The 19,193-nt window shown below is 43.0% G+C and overlaps 1 protein-coding gene across 1 annotated transcript; it reads left to right on the top strand.

The window, feature by feature from the left end:
* The first annotated feature begins 257 nt into the window (after positions 1-257).
* Positions 258-18,633, top strand: TIMM23 (translocase of inner mitochondrial membrane 23 homolog (yeast)). Its single transcript, XM_010151173.1, has 6 exons — positions 258-308; positions 3,092-3,185; positions 3,404-3,488; positions 6,740-6,798; positions 9,510-9,620; positions 18,186-18,633. Exons 1-6 carry the CDS (start codon positions 258-260, stop codon positions 18,299-18,301), a joined length of 516 nt encoding a protein of 171 aa, XP_010149475.1. The 3' UTR covers positions 18,302-18,633.
* The last annotated feature ends 560 nt before the right edge of the window (positions 18,634-19,193 follow it).

The following is a 19,193-nucleotide window of genomic DNA, read 5'->3' as shown; positions in this document are numbered from 1 at the left end:
CCGCTACAGCCGGACCCTCGGCGGTGGCGGCATGTTGCGACGGGCACGGATGCGGAGACGTTGTGTCCATTCCAGCCGTGCCGCTCCTGTAGCGCTTCCTGGAAACGAGGTTTTCAGTCGGTGTCGTGTTTTAATCGGTTGCGCAACCTAATGGCACCGTTTTCACTGCTTCCGCGCACGAGGTCTGCCCCCTTTTAACTTACCGGATGGGAAATTGGTATTGAAGTATTCTATTTTTTTTCCTTTCAGTTACTGGAATGAGTCCGTTGTCCCCGTATTTAAACTTGGATCCCAGGTATCTAGTACAGGTGAGAGACGACTTGTTTGTGTTGTGTTGAACTCGATTCCATTGTTTACATGTCCATGTGCCATATGCGAAGACCTCAGAAATCCTGCAGTGCTGCTCAGGGTGTACTGAATTCATAACTGATGAACAGTTGGAAAGAACGAATTTTTCAGTATTGTTCCTAGTCAAAGCTTGCAGTGCCATGGCATTTAGGAGAAGAAAAATGGTTTTAATACCGAGGATAAGGAAGACTGTTGTGTCAATGTAAGCCTGCTGGTATTGAAAAGGGTGTCTCCCTCCCTACACTAAGGCATACAACCCCAGCGTACCCTTGCACAAGTGCTGGCATTTGTCACACCCTCCACTGAGCCACTTCAGTCAGCTAGAAACTCTCCACACTCTTGATGGATTAGCTTTCTGTACTGTCATGAGATTGGTCAGTTTACATGGTGTTCAGCCAAACCCCAGACCTGATACAGGCTTTGTTGGCATATGTGCCCTCATCGCAGTAGCAATGAATTTCACACCACTTTCCATATGTCATTTCCCAGCTGAAGGGAGACCATCATGAAGTAGAGCTGTATGGTTTATGCTACAGAACAATGTTGCTATCATACTTACACAGCATAATATTAGTTAACATAACGTGATGGCCCACAGGAAACTGTAAGGAATATAAAAGAAATTTAAATCCTGTGTTTTCCTTTTTCAGCAATATTAACTATAGCTGAATAGTTTTAAGTTAGCCAATAAGGATGCATGTCTTAATGATTTTATTTAGTTGATATTTTCTATATATTTATATAAACATGGATTATATTATATGAGAACATGAGATTTTGCAGAAGTAGCACTGAAGGTCAACAGTTGTATCTGCTAATTTGTGTGCCTTTTGTTTCATGGTACACGGGCTCACTGCTTCTTTTGTAAGTGGAAAGCTCTGAATGCACTTTTGGGAGCTGTTTATTATATTTCTCTTTCACTAGAAGCTGTTGTCAAGCTTACAACATAACATTCCCATAGTGGTAGAAAACGGGATACGCCTCTGAAGTGGATTCACTAGCACAATTATCTTGCTTGCTGTTGTTGAGCAGTCAAAAAAATGCTAAGTGATGCTTTAGCCCTCTTCTGAAAATACCTTCTAAAGCTGTCTCGTTTAGTAGTATATCTGTGAACACATTGGTGTTAAAGATGGTATAACAAGAGCTTTTGGAACCAAGTGTGTGTATACTAATAGATTTTTTTTTTTTTAAACCTACCAATTAAAAAAAAAAACCAAAAACCACCCTTGCTTTAAAAGAAAAGAAGGAATTGGCATTAGTGTCATGAGTAACTTATAAAACAGTTCTAAAAATACATATTGACGTAACACTAGAGGCTACAGTTTGTGTTAACACTTCACTGCTCTTTATGCTTAGCACTAGCAAGTACATTGCAGTAAAAGGGAATTCCATTTCAGTGTGAGAAAAAACTTTTTTACTTAAACAAGACAAGCCATGGGGTCTCCATCCTCAGGGATATGTGAAACCTGGGTGCAGCCACGGCAACCAGCACTAGCTGACCCTGCTATCAGCAATTGCTTGCAATAAATGGTCTCGACCAGTCCCATGCAACCTTGGCCATTCTGTGATTTTAAAAATTCAAGGAAAAGCACAGAGCTAATATTTTGAAATATAAGAACTTTTAATTATTAGCCTTTGAAATGGGGTTGTCTGTGAAGGTGTGCGTAGAGGGGTGGGGGTCTCCTGTATGTAAAGACCATCCATTTGCTTTCAGAATGCAGAGGGAAAGTCAGCCTTACTGTTGAGAACCTTACATTTTGATCCCAGCCTTCCCATAATAACGAATGCTACAGTGGTACTCATGACTTAAAACCCCACTGTCTTTGTTAGTCCATTCATGCAGACACAAAGCAACGTGTTTTCTGCAATGCCTTTGTTAACTTCAGCAGGTATCCATTATAAAATAGCATGCCAGCCTTTGTCAAAAACCCAGAGGGTGGGCCTCCTAGGTTGTTGTCTCTGTAGAAACATACAGGTTCCATACAGACAGCGATTGCTTCATCTTGACTTTTTGGACAATACTGAAAACTGTAAGGAACTGCTAACTAGGGTACACACTTAATTTCTCCAAGTACCTAGTTATAGGGAAGATAGAAACCATATTACAGGTTTAGATTATTGATAAAGTATTCACAATTTTGGAAGCTGTATTTTTTTTCTTTATTGCCATCCATATGTAGTATGAAGTATTGACTAAGAAAAGCCCTTAGAATGCAATTACATGAGGTTGCAGTTGTCATGGTCACATGTCAGTTAAATAATGGGTGAATAATACTATGACTGGAGAGCACAGAAGCATAAAAAAAAAAGACCTTCCTGCTTATCAGCACAGGTGCATCTTGTCAATGTTTCATTAAAAAAGTGCTTTTTTAAGCACATTACCTCTACACAAATGCTAGTCATCGGCCTGTTTCTCTGGCTGTTCATCTTTGTAGACCAAATTGATATGCAAGAACACAAGCCTGTCCCTGTGGGAGAAAGATGCACAAGTAGAAAAAACTACCGACCTCGTGTATTTCATGCCTGATCATCACCAGTTTTGAATTTATTCCTTCCTTTTTACATGTTTTCAAAATAGGCCACTTATTTCAGTGCAAGGAAATAACTTTTCAGTACAAATGCAGTTTTTCCAGAAACTCTGCTTTCTCTTTAGTTCATTGTAAGGATTGAAGAAAAAAATTTAAGATATTTTGAAGTAGGTACACCTGGATAATACAAAGGTGTTTGTTTTGTTTTCTCCTAGGACACAGATGAGTTTATCTTGCCCACAGGAGCCAACAAAACTCGAGGCAGATTTGAGCTGGCCTTTTTTACCATCGGAGGATGTTGTATGACGGGTAGGTGTAGTGTTTTTCACTTTCCCAGCTGTGCATGTAACACCAATGTACTGCAGGAGTTGACAAGATTATAAGTCTTGTTCTGCAATTTAGTTTTACATAAACAGCTATTTAACTTCAGTCTGTACTCTGAAGCCTGTTCGCAGAATTTGCTTCTAGTATTGTTTTGTTCCTTTTTCTTCTTCTGAAAAAGTAACAGCTGATATTGTACTGACTAGGGGCAGCATTTGGTGCGCTGAATGGTTTGCGACTTGGCTTGAAGGAAACACAGAATATGGCGTGGTCAAAACCTAGAAATGTACAGTAAGTGTTTAATCTCCAAAAAAAGTACATCTTAGTGACAGAATTGCTTCTTCCAATACTTACAGTCAGACCTGGATATCCTGCAAAACTAAATCTATTTTTGTGGTTTTAGTGTGTACAGATGAGAGTCAGTGTTGGTCTTCATTGAGCAACTTTCCAGTACCTGAAGGGGCCTGCAAGGAAGCTGGGTGGGGACTTCCACAAGGGCATGTAGTGACAGGACAAGGGGTAATGGGTTTAAATTGAAAGTGGGGAGATTTAGATTAGATATCAGGAAGAAATTCTTCAGGGTAAGCGTGGTGAGGCAGTGGAACAGGTTGCCCAGAGAAGCTGCGGATGCCCCATCCCTGGAAGTGTTCAAGGCCAGGCTGGATGAGGCTTTGAGCAACCTGGTCTAGTGGAAGGTGTCCCCGCCCATGGCAGGGGGGGTGGAACTGGGTGGGCTTTGAGGTCCCTTCCAACACAAACCATTCTGTGAATTCATTCTATGAATTCTATGAAAAGTTTTTTGTTGTAATGATGCTCAGTTCAAGCTTTTTGCTTTTCATTTAGTGACAATTGGTACATCCCCTGACTTACTTAAATATTTGAGAATTAATTACTACTTTGATATTTACTGGAAATCTACTTCAAAGTCAAAACAGTGTTTTTATTTCCAGAAGCAGTACGCTTTGGTTTGATCTATTTTTTTGCTGTCACTTAACCTGAGAGCAAGTTCTCTCTTCTTTCCCAAACTTTCCAAAACCAGGAAGAGATTAAAACGCAGAAGCTGGGCCTGCCTGCGTGTGCATTAGGGATGACATCGGTGCGTGCTGCTGAGCAAGTGTTGCGTGGTGGAATTTGTTCTGGATTACAACATCCACAAACACCCATGGCATTCCCAGCTTTCCACCTGACCGGATTGTTTGAAAGAATGCAGTAAATACAGGAACGTATTTTTTCCTGCAGTATGCTTCTCCTTATAGGATTATTGGTAGTTTAAACAGAACTATAAGAAAACTTAAGTGCCTGTGAAGGAGACATAGGAAACCAGAGGTGTAAAATAACTATCATGGTTAATGCCAGCCAGCAACTAAGCACCACGCGGCCACTTGCTCCCCTCCCCACCCCTCCCTCCAGGGGAGGAGGAGATTCTGAGGAAAAGACAAGGAAACTCGTGGGTTTAGAAGAGAATAATTTAATAATTTAAAGTAAATGAATTAAAATAATTATACCAATAATACTAAGAGTACTGATAATATGTAAGTAAAATAACAGAAAAGGAAACAAATGATACAGCTGCTCAGCACCTGCCGACCAACCAAAAGCCAGAGATGGGGCGAGAGTGCCCACCCCTGGCCAACTTACATACTGAGCATAATGTTTTATGGCATGAAATGTCCCTTTGGACAGTTTGGATTAGCTGTCCTGCCTGTGCCCCCTCCCAGCTTCTTGTAGAGAAGTTGGAAACACAGGCACAGCATCAGAAATTGAAGAAGTGCTTGACTTGGTACAAACTCTCCTTAGGAACAACTAAAACCACCAGTGTTACCAGAACTCAGCACAGATCCAAAACACAGCCTCACACAAATCCAAAATGTAGCCTCACACTAGCTACCATGAAGAACAGTAACTGTCCCAGCTAAAACCAGCACATTGGGGGAAACCATTTTCAGTCCCACAATACTTTGGAAAAAGGGAATTTTAGAGAAGAAATTTAATATATCCTAGTACAGTTTGCATTGGCTCTGCTCCTTTTTAATTTCTGTTTCTGTATTCTTCATCCCCTTCTTCACCGTCTCTAGAATAAGAGATGGACCCAAGTTCCCCACTACAGTCATGACACTTCCATAATGTCCTAGATGAGAAGAACCGTGCGTGTCTGAAATGAAGGAGTGGGACAGAGGGTGGTGTAAGTGCAGGCTTTGAGGGTAGAGCCCGGCAGGTGGCAGGCAGTGTACACACTGCTGCATGCCACTGTCCTTCACAGGAGGCCGCCTGGTGAAGGTCGTCACCTTGTGTGTTCAGTCCCTTCCACGTTTTCCTCGTCACGTGCAGGGAAGAGACTTGCCTAGACCTTTGTTCCTTCGAATTTAGCCCTGATGTATACAATTTTTTTTTTTTAATGAATTTGAATTTTGATGTTAATCCCCTGTCATCAAGTAGCTCACAGTGTGTCCTCGTAGTTAAAAATACTAATTTTCTCAGCAATTCAGAATTGATGTAATGTTAACAAAATGGGAGATGTAATTAGGGGAGATGGTTGATACCCTTGCCTCTTGAGGTTTTTTTTCTCTTGCTTCAAAATGAAGTTTTCCATTATTGTTTAGCTCATTACCTAACCGTATTCAGCAATGGCCTGTGTCTCCTAATGAAAATTATGAAAAAGGGAAAGCAGTGGAAAATGAACTCAAATCAGAAGGAACAATGTGTGATACTTTCACTGCTTTAAATGATAAGCTAAGTTCCAGTGGTAGTCAGCTGTCCAGAGCAGTACTGTGCCTGTGATAGTGTTACACTGCTGGGAGATAAAGATCAGCCATTTCTTCTGGCTGCCATTGTCACCGATCTGGAGACAGCTGATGCCAAAAGGAAGTGGCACTGTGCTTCCCTGAGAGTGCACTGAAGATCTGCTTTCCTTCTTTAGTGCTAGTCCGGAAGCATACATACAGAAACACTCGGGGTGCTCTATCTTTCGTTGGGTGCCAGGTTTCACAGATGGAAATGCCTCTTTTCTTCCCAACTTGCTTTTAATACCTACGCTGTTTGTTCGGGCATTGCCATGCTTCCCACCACCTGGTCCTTGTATTGCTTACACCTTTCAGAAGAGCTCTCCAGCTTTCTTGGAGCTCTTTTACCCAGTTAAGTCAGCATAAGTCTGTCAGTCATTTTCAGTACCTATGTGTAGTCACCACTTATGGAACATTTATCAGCTAGGGTTAGAAAGTCACCTAAAGGGAAGAGATTGGGTTCTCAGTAAGGTGCAAGTTTGACTTCAGAAGAGAGAAAGATTTTCTTAAGACTTGACAGGACTAAGTATTTACCTTCAGTTTGCCTGCATTACTGTTTGTAGTATGCATGATAGAGGAGATTATGTATTACCAAGCTGTGTGCTCTTCATTACTGTTACGTTTTGAAGGGCTTTTGGTTCATTGTTCCAGTTTTATTAATAAAACATATAGTGTAAACACATTGCACCTACTGTCATAAACACTGCCTCGGTGTAAACACAGAGACCTAAGGGTTTTAATGACGTTTTAACTCCTTTATAGGATTCTAAATATGGTGACAAGGCAAGGAGCATTATGGGCTAACACTCTGGGATCTCTGGGTAAGTAAACTCATTACTTTGTAGAGAAAACAATTTAAAGATGTAACTGTTTGATGGGAAAATGTATTCTCTAAGTTTTCCTGATGGATTTCATAATGAAAGACTGCAGGTTTTTCTCTCTGGGAGATGGGAGCAATTCAGTAGACATTAAAAAAGGAAAGTAAAGGCTAAAATAGGATTTGAAGATTTAAGTAGACAAAACCCTGCAATTAAACCCTGAAATTTTTAGTATATTACAAATAAGAACTCTAGCTGCATAGTAACAGGAATAACTGAAAATTATAGATAATACTTACTTGTTAATAAATTCTGGTCGATTCATAACTTAAGGCAAAAAAATATAATTGAATGCTTCTGAATTAACTTTAATAACCCAGGAAGAGACTCCGTGGTCTTGTGAGCAACTGCTGATGTCTGTTGCCAGTTAAAGAGTCAACAAAATGTTTATCTGTAGGAGAAATGTGATAGTGACTACAAAGATTTATCCTTTTATGATGGTAGCTCTGCTGGAAAAATCACGTAGGATACCACCCACTTTAAATGTTGCTTATAACTAATACGGGTTAGGAAAAAAGAGAGAAGATAATCAAAAGCCTGATGTATGAGAAAAACTTCTGAGGACTGAGGATTGGTTGGGGAGCGGATGAGAAATAAAATCACACCAGTTGTCTCAGAAAACCACTACAGATAATTTCATAAAAGCCAGTGGAATGATTAATAATCCTTAGAGAATACAAGCCCTTTGGCTTCTCCTCCTCCAGTCTTAAAAGACCAAAGGGTGCTCAGTTACTTTGAAAGGAGAAATCCAGAACTGCTGGAATTATGTAAGATTAATGATGGAACTCATTGCCCCACAAAGTGGTAGTGGAAGAGAAATCAGCAATATTTAAAACAGAGATTACATCACGTTGTAACCCAGTCTGTATATACCTGAAATTTGAAAAGGGTATCAGAGAACAGGCTAAGTTGCATTTAATATGTTTTGTTTCAGTCTTATTTCTGCGGAGTAGATCAGCTTGCCTTTTAACTCAGACATCAGCTTTTGAGGCATAACTTAGAGACCAGAGTTAGACATGGGATTCTGAACTACAGGGAGGATGGCACTTCTCCTAAGAGATGCATATTGCCCACTGAGTTTTGTGGTGGGTTTCTGTTCTTATTTTCTGTTCCAAACATAATCAAAACATGTCTGAAAAACCGAGATGCAGGCATACTGCAGTTCAAGGTTCCAGGCTGAGTGACATATTAACAGGTTTTTCCAGCTGTGTTTCAAGAAAGATTACTCAAGAAAATGTTTGTGAATTTCAGTAACAAATTGTTATTTTTCTTATTAAACATGGTCTCCCAAGTCACAGAGTTAAGCACAACTTGGTATTTTGGGATTTGGTATAGTTCTGCCTTGTCCTAGCTACCAGAGAAGTTCTTTCCATGGAGCTTAAGTATTTTTGCATCTTACTTTGCTTGTGCAGCATTTCTGTGCCTCAAAGATTCCTTCTGTCACTGCTGACAATTTTTGTCATGCTGTTCCTGAACAGAGGTAGCAGCATTTGCGTTAGAGTATTTTAAAAAACGTTGTTGAATTCAGCTTTTCCTTCCCCTCATTGTTAATACTCCGTGCTGCTAAGACAAGGTGAAATATCATTGCCTACGCTGAACAGAGAAAGATGCTGCTGTTCAACTCATCGACATTAATATGGTTGCTCATGAAGGATTTACATGCTTTTTAGCAGAAGTAAAGATTTCGGATTCTTGGAGGACGAGAATTAAAGTGGTGTGGTGTCTTTATCACTTGAAAACGATGGCATGCTCTAGTGTTCTTTGTCAGCGTGAAATACGATTATAGCGTGAGGGTGAGGATGAGTGTGCCTTCTCCCTTAATCAAAAGACTTAGATTATATATGCATCTGTACTAAAAGCCAGTGCATTTCTCTTTCCAGTCCTTTCCAGGACAGTCCCCAGAGTTGTCTCAAAGCAAAAGGCCCTTCAGGGACAAAGTTTTCATACGCAGACAGAGGTGAAGTAGCTGTAAATGTCAAATCCCAGGTAGTCTAATAGTCATAGTAGGGGAAATGTAGGCTGTTGTTCTCCAGCCCTAGACAACATAATCTGAATGTTGCACTGAATTTGCATTTCATCTTGGTCAGACATGGGCAACAATTTTCTCTGCTACCTAGGTGGTGGTGGTCAGTGTCATGGCATTCACAGAAGACAGTATAAAGCCTGCCAGTACAAAGTTAAACCCCCAAAAGTTTTTAAACTAATTTGAACTAGCAAAATGGGCTAAAACTTCATTCAGTGCTTTATATCACATATTTATCGTGTTTTGAGGCAGTACTAGATGTCATGAAAAATCACAGAGTGGTTTGGGTTAGAAGGGATCTTAAAGATCATCCAGTTCCAACCCCCCTGCCATGGGCAGGGACACCTTCCACTAGACCAGGTTGCTTGAAGCCTCTTCCAGCCAGCCTAGAATGCTACTTTCTAACTAAACTACCGCTAGAGAAAGAACAATTATCAGTATAATATGAACAGGTCTGGAAAAAAACACTGAAGATGAGAATTGTCAGGGGATTCCCCCCCCCTTTATTTAAAGAGAAAATCTGTGCTTCAGAAGCATAGTCTAGATATTTACACCGAGCCTGCATTCTAAGCCTCGTGTCTCAGAGAATGGGAGTTTTAACTTGATGGTTTTTAATGTTTTTCTTTCCCAGCTCTACTTTACAGCGCGTTCGGAGTCATCATTGAAAAAACACGAGGCGCAGAAGATGACCTGAATACCATAGCTGCTGGAACCTTGACAGGAATGCTATACAAAAGCACTGGTAGAGTTGCAAAATGTTTTTTTGTTTCACTCCTCTTGCGCTTTATCCTAGTTATTAGGATTCTTGTTACTTTTACTAACTACTGCCTTGCTCTGAAAATTGGCAGTGTAAAAGTGCTACGCTGGGAACTCGGACCTATTAGTTCAATATCCCCTAACCCATGCAGTATTACTCACACGGCTAAAACTGCTTAAGGAAACCTTGCCCTTAAATTAAAAAAAAAAAACAGGTGAATTAAATTGGATTCTTTCCAACTTGCACAGGACTAACTGTACCCATGAGACCCAAATTATGTCTGTTACACATACATACTGAATAAACACGCAAATGTTTATTCAGATTTATAGTGAGATGGTATAAATACATACTCAGCTCATTCTTAGCCATGTTTTTCAGGTCTAGCAGGAGTAAAACCAATGGTTTCTCAAGTCCCTGAGTGGACACAGATAAAGTGAAAGGGGGCAGGGCAGGAATACACAGAACACAGCTTGACTTCATCAAGATGAAACTTTGTACAACTGATTCATGTGATAGTACCACCGACTGCAAAAAAACTACCCACAGAGAGAAACGGATACATTTATACAGTTATTACTTAGCTGTTTGTGAAACTGTTGCCTTGTGGTAGGACTCTAGTCTTTGCACAGTGGTCAGAACCAACAAACAGTGTTATTTGAGAACAGCATGGATTTAAGGTTAGTTTGCTGATGCATACCGAATTATTTGCAGAAGAGAGGGTCTGAGCTTCATCAGCAGAACACCTGTTAACACATACTCCAAGCTCAACAATTGGATCATGTTTTAGGGACTGCTGGGTACCACAGAGAAAAAGGGTAAGTTTTTAGTACCTCAGTGAAGGTCTGGCTGTATGATTCACCTGCATTTTTCTGGAGAGAGAGTGCAAGATTTAACCTATGTACTTTTACATATCTAACTGAGCTTAAATGTCTTAGAAGTGATCCTGAAGGCCAGCTTTATGTATGGTGCAAGACAGTTTGAGGAGTCTTATTTTCCTCTTGATCTAGACCAGTTAAGCCAAAAATAATTGACTTCAGCAGCCTTCACAAATACTAGCTTGTGCACTTCACCTCGCAAGAGCACACAGCTCTTGCAATCAACTGCTTACTTGGGATTTCGTGGGCGATATGCCAGATTACCAACAACTGCTGGCTAGGGTAGCAGTGCAGAAGTCCAGGATTTTCTGTAGGAAGTGATTAAGAAGGAGAACTGCCATCCTACACCCCAACTGAGGCTTCCTCCCCATACCTTTCAGGAGTATAGAGCTGGCATTATGTCTAATCTTGGCGCAGTGCAGCCATGGATAACTGCAGTCACATGCACAGTCATCTGACACTACAAAAGTTTTTCTTACCAGAGCATAGTGGAACTTTTGTAACATGAGATCTACTGAGCTAATGGCAGCACTGACAGAGTAATTCAATTCCATGCTTATTTTCCTTTTTTTCTTTTCTTTCATGCTCTGTCCCTCTTTCTGCTTCTCCCGTGCTTCCTCTCGTCACCTTTTGCCAGAATGCCCTTCCTAATTCTGTATGGTAAACATTCCATCTCATTTATGGCTTTACCCAGCATCAGTATGTATCTGGCAAAAACCCCACGAGTATTTAGACCATATGCAAATGATCAGTTCGCTTCTGTGATGTATATCAAGATCGTAATCAGTTCCTGTCTTACACAGAATGCCATGTCGTGTTGGCGTTAAAAAAGGAACACTTGAAAGCTTTCAGGGACATTTCTGTTATAAATCCCCATATTTTAGTGTCAGCTGGAAACTCCCACAAACACACCATTTCAGACCAAGGCTGTTCTGTAGCCCACAGAGGCTGGTTACAGAGTTGGAGGCAGTGCTGTTCGAACACTCTGCTTCCCCACTGCCGTAATCCCTGCTTTGTAAAGAGATCATGAATATATATAAGAACAAACTATACAAAGTATGGCAGGTTTTTTATGGCGACTTCCTGGTTCATGTTTAAACAAAGCACTGAGGGGAGAAACACATCAGCAACCCTGCTGCACTGAAAAATAATACTGTGTACGCTACGAAGCCTAGACTGAGTTTCTGCAACAAATGGTTAAGCCTTTGCTGAGGGAGTGGAGTGGACAGGGAAAAAAAAAGTCATGGGAAGACTTTCTGAAGGCTGAGCTCTGTCACCCCAAACTGGTCCCAGTTTTCTCAATCTGTCCTTGTAGAGGTGTTAATCATTACCAAAATGCCAGCGGTCAAGCAAAAAAAGGCCATCCAAAAGGCCCACGTTCTCAAGCCATTAGACCGTGAGCGGTTCTGAGGATGGGGACCTAACACGCACCTTGTGTGTGCGAAGATAAAAGAGTGAGCGAGGGCTGTGGGCGTTCAGCCCTCCTGTGTTCACTGGAAGTGGCATTCGTCACGCCAAGTTCCCCATTTCAAGTGACTAAAATGTGAAGTTAAGGCCCCCAGACTTCCGATGGTCCCCCGTGGGCTGAGTCAGGTCCCGGTAACTTGCTGTTACAAGCCAGGCGTTAGCTGGAATCAGTCTCTGCGTACCGCGTGGCTCAGGCTAACCGGTGCTGAACAGTGTGGGAAAGTAAAACTGATTTGAGGAGCTTGAAAACAGCATACTAGCTGATCCCTTTGACCAAAGTGGTCTCTAGCTTTCACACTTACCCGAAGTGAAGTTTAATCCCAAGATTGCTTACTAGATTTTAGCCCAAATGTACCAATGGGAGTACAAACCTGTTAGACTAGACATGCAACTTTATGGAAGCTGCATTTTGAGCTCACCACTTAACTGGATGTTTTGGGTAGAAGTTGAGTGATGGATGAAAGAAAACCCTTTGTGTTCCTTTGCCAGTGGCCTGTGTAGGAGAAATGTTCCAACTTAGTCAGCCCTGCTTGAGTTTTGCTAAAAGGGAGTCTGGTACCCTAAGCCCACGAGGATGGCTTTTCCGTTTTATAAGATACTGGGTTTTGTTCTTCAATTTCAAGCAGAGGCAGAAATTAAGATCTGTTATGCCAAGTTTTTTCTGATAAACGTTACAAAGCACAAATACTAACATATCTTAAACAAATATTTAGTCCTCTTGCATGTTTTCAACCTCTTCTCTAAATCAAACGTATTTATTTTGTTTTTTCATAATTGTATTAGTCTGAAAGTAGCAAAAATATCAAAAAGATGCTTGTCCCTGTGCACTCTGTCACTGTTACCCCCTCCCACCATGAAAATACACGTGGTTCCAAGTATCATGGAACTAGATGATCTTTAAGGTCCCTTCCAACCCTAACCATTCTATGATTCTATGATCATATCACAAAAGCACAGCTGGCTGAGGATCTCATATTCCTCCTCAAGCACGCAGGATTGATCACTCAGGAAAAAGATACTGAGCCAGGTGGGACTTTGGTCTGAGCCAATGTGACAGCCATGAATTTCTCATTGAAAGCCTGACAGAGACTTCAGTAAGCAAAAAAGTTAAATAACCTTTACCTCTTATCTGAGGATTACACAGGTTGTAGTGTTCTTTTTCTCTGATTTTTTTTTTCTTGAGATGAGGGAAAACAGGAACAAAACTGAAGTAATGCTTTGGACAAACTGAATTCCTCTGCCTATAGTACTTCTGTGCTGGAGGAACCTGATACTAGATAGAGCATCTCATGCCTTCTGCACAGTGCATGTTACGTGATTTGGCATAAACCGGTGTGCATCTGAAGAGAATGGCATCCTAGCAACAGCCGAAGGGAATTGTTGTCATTTTAGGACCTCAGAACACAACCCCGAAAAGTCAATACATCATTAATTAATTAAGAAGGGCTAAATGTTTTATTGCTAGCAGTAAAGTCTGACCAGAGCTAAAGATCAGTTTTGACATTCAGTGGGTAGAAGTTCAGGGCAGTTGTCTTAGCTAACTACTATCTGAGCTATAGAAACCCATTTGGAATCAATTTGTGTTTTTCTTTGGGCCAGACAGGGGTTTTTTGTTTGTTTGGTGAGGGGGAAGAGAGAATAACTTTTTACAGACTGCTGCAAGCAAGGCCCTGGAATATTTTTCTGCATTATTTGGAAGAAAGCAAATAAAGGATTTGCTTCTGAACTTTGAATTTAAGGGCTGCCAGGCATTTTAGAAATTAAGAACCTCTGTTAAAACCTGCTTTGAACATAACATGTCCACAGGACTGTTAATCAAACGGTGTTTAGTGAAAGAATTTTGTTTCAGGTCTGAAATAGGAGATAAGAGTAAAATACAGGCAGGCACTACAGGTAGTAACTTGCTGAGGCTTTGTTACTTGAGGGCTAACATTTGAGAATACGTGTGGCCACCGAGAGCAGTGCTGCCTTCCTCCCAGCTCTGCTGAACAGAAACAGTGCCCAGGGCTGCAGGGATTTGCAGGGTTCCTGCTGCTGTTCCCAGTAGCTGAAGCGGTCGGTCTCCTGCCAGTCAGGCACTGCTGCTTTCACTCGGTGAGAAAACAGGGGTTTACTAATGCTGCAAGGTAATCTCAACAGCTTTAATACTTGTAACTTGAATTGTGAATTCCTCCTGGTTGTAATTTAGCCTTCACACCACACTAACTACAGGGAATTTTTCCCTCTTTCAAGCTTTGCTGTTTCTGTATTTTAACCACAAGAACTGCAGCAATATGAAAGTGGAACATGCTTTGCTGGAACGCATCTTGTTTGCGAAAAGAAGTTTGTTAGCTTCCTCAGTAATTTCTGTACCCACAGCCTTTCCCCACACTTAGAGGATTTCATAAAATGACTGTGTGGGGCGGCAGGAGGAAACGGTTTGAATTTTCTACTGATGCAGGACCACCCACAGAGGTTCAAACCAATGTCTGCCTGATGGCCCAGAGGGACTGGTTAGCTGCCACTGTGCTTGAGTTTGGAGCAAAACTGAGGCGGTGTTGTACGTCTGAAAACTCAAGCCCTTTAAAAGTGTTTTTGTTCCTGGAAGCCCTGAAGGGAAAGAAACTGCGTTTGGATTATCTGAGAGTTTGGGAGGCAGAAAACTAATCACAGCGATGACGCTGCTTTTGTTTGGCACCAATACGTGGGTCTGGGTGTTCAGTTAAGTTATTTCTAATGCTTGCTGTTGCGTGGTTCTCGCTTTAAACACCCCAGGAACTGCCTCAGGAGTAACATACGCTGGAAATAGAAACTGTAAGGTCCTAGATGGAAGATTCTGCCCTCACATGGTGCAGTGTAGGTAATGGGTTTACCTACTCTGCAGCTCAGATTCAGCGTTAGGAGCGGATGGTGCGGTGAAGAAATGCAACGCTATCAGCACTCCCTTTGTCTTTGCAGAGTGCACTCGGAAACCTGTTCTAAATGCACGCAAGAGGGAAAATGCCCTGTGCTGAAGGGGTGCAGCAGCTAAAGCCAGAGAACTAAATTCTCATTGAGGGAGTCTCAGATGCATCTTTGGAAGGCCATAGCAGTTCTCCATTATTGCGCAAGTTGCCTCATCTCAAAATAGCTGCTTTCAGCAATGCCTGTCAGCCGGAACTTTACGTTATCTTCCTCAGCCATGCAGCATTAGAGGCTTAGAGCCGTGTTTCTAGCAGGGTTTGTCAAGGCAGACCTGCTATCAGAGCCTTGCAGAGGAGGGGTGGGAAGGTGGTGTATCATGCAAACACAGCTGGGATGGGAGTGGAGAACTCTTTTTTTAAACAAGGTAATCTTCTCAGAGGGCTTAACATTTCCTGCCCAGCAACTGGGCTGCAGCCTACAGTGCATTGCTGCTTGGAGTCTGCTGCAGACCTGGGGGTATTTACACGGATGCAAACCTAACCAGTCAGGGAAAGGACAGTTTTCTCTCGCCCTTTCTTGCATGTGCATAGTTCAGAAACCAGGTGTAACTGCTACAAAACAGTTGACTGGTAAAATTTTGCAGCAGAGGCATGGGGAGCCTGCTAAGAAATGTTTCTTACATGTTTTCTTGGATTTTTTTCCTACTTGCTCAGTAACGCACTAGACCAGCTGCACAAGTTTAGTTCCTGTTCCTGACCCAGGCTGCCTGAAACACTTCCTCCAGCAAAGCCCAGGGGGCCCCAAGTTGCCTGCGAGACCCACAGGCTGCTTGGGCCCAGTGATTGATGCTTTGTAGGCGGATTCAGAGCTGCCATCCTCACGTTGCTGACCTCAGCACGTGACACTGTTAACATGGTTTGTGTTAGGAGCAGTGTGTTTTAGCAGCACTGTGTCCAGGTCTGCACGGATGCTAGACAGGGGCTCAGCTACCCAAATTAGAGAAGATCATTTTCCTGAGCAGTCCTGACTTCACAGAATCACACAGGTTGGAAAAGACCTCTAAGATCATCCAGTCCAACCATCAGCCCAACACTGCCATACCCCCTAGACCATGTCCTCAAGCACCACATCTACACATTCCTTAAACACTTCCAGGGATGGTGACTCCACCACTTCCCTGGGCAGCCTGTTCCAATGCCTGACCACTCTGTTAGTAAAGGCTTCACAGAATCTGGAACCAGGCTTGATCAGTCTTCAACCTACCATAGGAAGAATAGAATTTTAAGGGGAAAGGAGAGGAACTGAACCGGAGGGGAGAGTTGTAGCTCTGTACTGCATGTGTTCTATGAGAATGTTCCACAACGCAATGGTTCAGACCCTTTTTGGGGGAGCAATAACTTCCTGATATGAACAGCAGAAAAATCATGCTCTAACGTTTTATTCATTTTTCGCCAAAGTAACGAGGAGTTAGTATTTTTGCAAACTATCTCAAATATTTGTTTTGCACAGAATGTCCTTTAAATTTCACCTGTGGCTTTTGGCCAGAAGCTGCTTGCATATGGTTAGTTGTGTGTACCCAGCTGCAGCCTTGGGGGGAAAAAGGCTTTTGAGAGAAGCTTTTTGTGCAACAAATGCAGGGTGAATTATCAAAAATAAGTCTACATTCATGTTCCTAAATCCCGATCTAGGCCCGTAAGGTGCATATATGGCTTTCCTTAGAGCTGTTGACTTCTCAACAGTTAGGGCAGACAACTGAGTTAGGCTTAGATCCCAAAACACTCCTGAATCGTCACAGCTAGCCTGGCAGTGAAGTACCTAGAAGCTGCGGCTAGGCACGATCTCTAGTACGAAGTCCAACTTCTGCTATCGTTTCTGCGCCTTCTTGGTTTCAGTACGTGCCTGGGAGATGCGAGTAGGTTTAACAACTGCAATGAAATCCGTTTAATCTTGCGGCACAGGTAACACAGGCTCTCTCAGGCTAGCTGACGCCAGCAGCTTCCCGCCCCACTACAAGCCTAAGTGCAGTTCTGCAAGACAACTTTATGGGGAATAAAAATAACAATCACTGATTACCAAGATGCATTTCTTTTCAAGTTTGAGGAACCTGAATTGCACCACCAGTTTTACCAATGAAGGGGGCAGCTTTTATCTGGCTGTAAGCAGAAACTGGCCTTGTTCTGTACACATTATCTACCTTGCTTCAGCTGGGATCAATGAACATTGCAGAATCCGGCACGGTGAGGCTTCCTAGTGTTGAGGGTCATGCTCTCACATGTTCTGTGCATTCGTAGGGCATTCTGGGAGCTTTATTGAGGGTCATGCTCTCACATGTTCTGGGCATTCTGGGAGCTTTTCGAAGGCACTTTCTACTACCCAGGGATAGGAACATTCTGCTGTTTAGCAGAACCAACAGGAGTCTACTTTTACCCCTGTACGCCACAACCCTTGCGTGGGTGGAACGGGGTCATGCTGCCAGCTGACTCCCAGCTCCAGCCAGGTGCACTGGCCACTGGCAGTAGCCAAACTCACTGTATTATTGCCTTCACAACCTGCAAAAGCTTCAAGTCTTGGGCAAGCAATAAAAAATAAATTTAAGATTTTTTTTTAATCATCTGTGCGACTCAAATTTTGACATTGTGAGATGAGAATTTTGAAGGTTAATAATAGTAAGAATAAAGAAAATTGCTCAGTGTGTGCCCTAGTAAATTCTTGCCAATTGATCCCTTTTGTCTACTTTATGATGTTTTTTTCAAAAGGCTTTAAAATGCCAAAAACCCAAAAGCTGTGCCAAGTTCTGCATGATGGCCCTTGTCAATCCCTGGCAGCCACCGTCATGTCCACACCAGCTGCTGGTGTGTTCATTTACTTCCCTCCTGCCCTTTCTCCTTCTCCCCAAACCTAGACTAACTGGTGAACACGATTCCTTATCTCAGACCCTGAAGGGAGTTCTTAAAGCAGAAAGAGATCATGTCTGTCTGTACACACCTGTGTTGATGGAGTAGGTAAAGTAGGATTTGGGAGAAGCCAGCTGTGCTTCCGTGTTGGGGGGTGGTTCACTCCGGCCGCAGTGCTAACGTGGTTTGGGAGGCAGTCAGCACAGCAGCATGGGCGTCAGGCTCTGTGTGACCTTTCTGGAGCCTGGCAGCAGGTTGGAGGGCAGGGTAGAGTTGGCACGGTGCCTTTTCCAAGAAGTTATTCATAAAAGAAACACTGTGTTTCATTAAGATGCCTCTGGTTTGGAACATCTTCTGGGAAGTTGCTGTAGCTGACTCTTTTCACAGCTGTAACTCTAACGGGGTTTTTTAACCTCTCTCTTTTTCAGGTGGAATGCGCGGGGTAGCGCGAGGTGGTATCGCAGGTCTGACGCTTACTGGCCTCTACGCTCTCTACAACAACTGGGAGCACATGAAGGGCTCCATAGCCCGGCAGTCCCTCTGAGCAGGCGGCCAGCGCTGGGACGGAGGACACGCTTCCATAGTCACCCATCAGAGCAGTTGCGAGACCTGTCTGCTGCCCTCCCCGTTTTATTTATAACTAGCCTGAAACCGAAGGAAGCCGTGCTGGAAGAAACCTCTTGACACCATGTAGCTGGACTGGCCCTTCCTTTCCTTCCCGCCAGCCAGTCGCTGGAGAGGCAGCGGTATCTGTTGGACCTGCACGCGAGCAGAGTGACCACCAGGATAGTCTCCCTGCCACGCTCACCAGCCAGCCCTGGGCCAGAGCTGCGAGGCACGCTCGAGTCCCATAGCTGTACCTGCCGCGCTACCAGGTTTGTTGGGTTGCGCGTCCTGCGACAGCCCTGCGTAATACAGTCTGCGGTCTCAGCGCACCCGGAGCCTCGAGCAGCGGCTGGCGCAGGGGAGGCTCGCTATCCTGGCACCGCAGGGTAAGCTGTAAAAAGGGACGTTATCGTTAATAAAAAGGGTGGTGCTTGCGCAATGCTGACTCTATGCTTTTCCTACTAGTGATAAGTCAGAAACGTGCTGCTTCCAGCGACTCCTATTTACAGTTCTGTTTTGAAGGACCGGTGTGATAAAGTCAGGGGAGGGGGTAGGTGAGGTGCAGGGGGCTCAGAGCTGATCGCCTCCTGATGCGAGGTGGTGGTCAGGCATACCAAGGGTTGGCTCCACTCCCTTATTCGCTCTAATAAATACAGAGCTGATCGTTTCTGGATGAGGTACAGTTGCTGTGGCAGAACAGCTGCCACTGGATTATCACAACACTGGGGTGCTGCAGGATCTCAGAACTCATTTAGCCAACAGAAACCAAGCACTATAAATAGTCCTCTTGTTGCCTATTGCAGGATTTTTTTAGTTAGTGACAAACTTTT

This window comes from Eurypyga helias, unplaced genomic scaffold, assembly GCF_000690775.1.
Source record: "Eurypyga helias isolate BGI_N326 unplaced genomic scaffold, ASM69077v1 scaffold2080, whole genome shotgun sequence".
NCBI classification, from domain to species: domain Eukaryota; kingdom Metazoa; phylum Chordata; class Aves; order Eurypygiformes; family Eurypygidae; genus Eurypyga; species Eurypyga helias.
This window is presented reverse-complemented; position numbering and strand designations above follow the sequence as displayed.

Coding starts and splice junctions, on each gene's coding strand:
- TIMM23 (XM_010151173.1), top strand. CDS start 258: ATGAGTCCGTTGTCCCCGTATTTAAACTTGGATCCCAGGTATCTAGTA. Junction 309..3,091: donor ATCCCAGGTATCTAGTACAG/GTGAGAGACGAC, acceptor GTTTTCTCCTAG/GACACAGATGAGTTTATCTT. Junction 9,621..18,185: donor AATGCTATACAAAAGCACTG/GTAGAGTTGCAA, acceptor TCTCTTTTTCAG/GTGGAATGCGCGGGGTAGCG.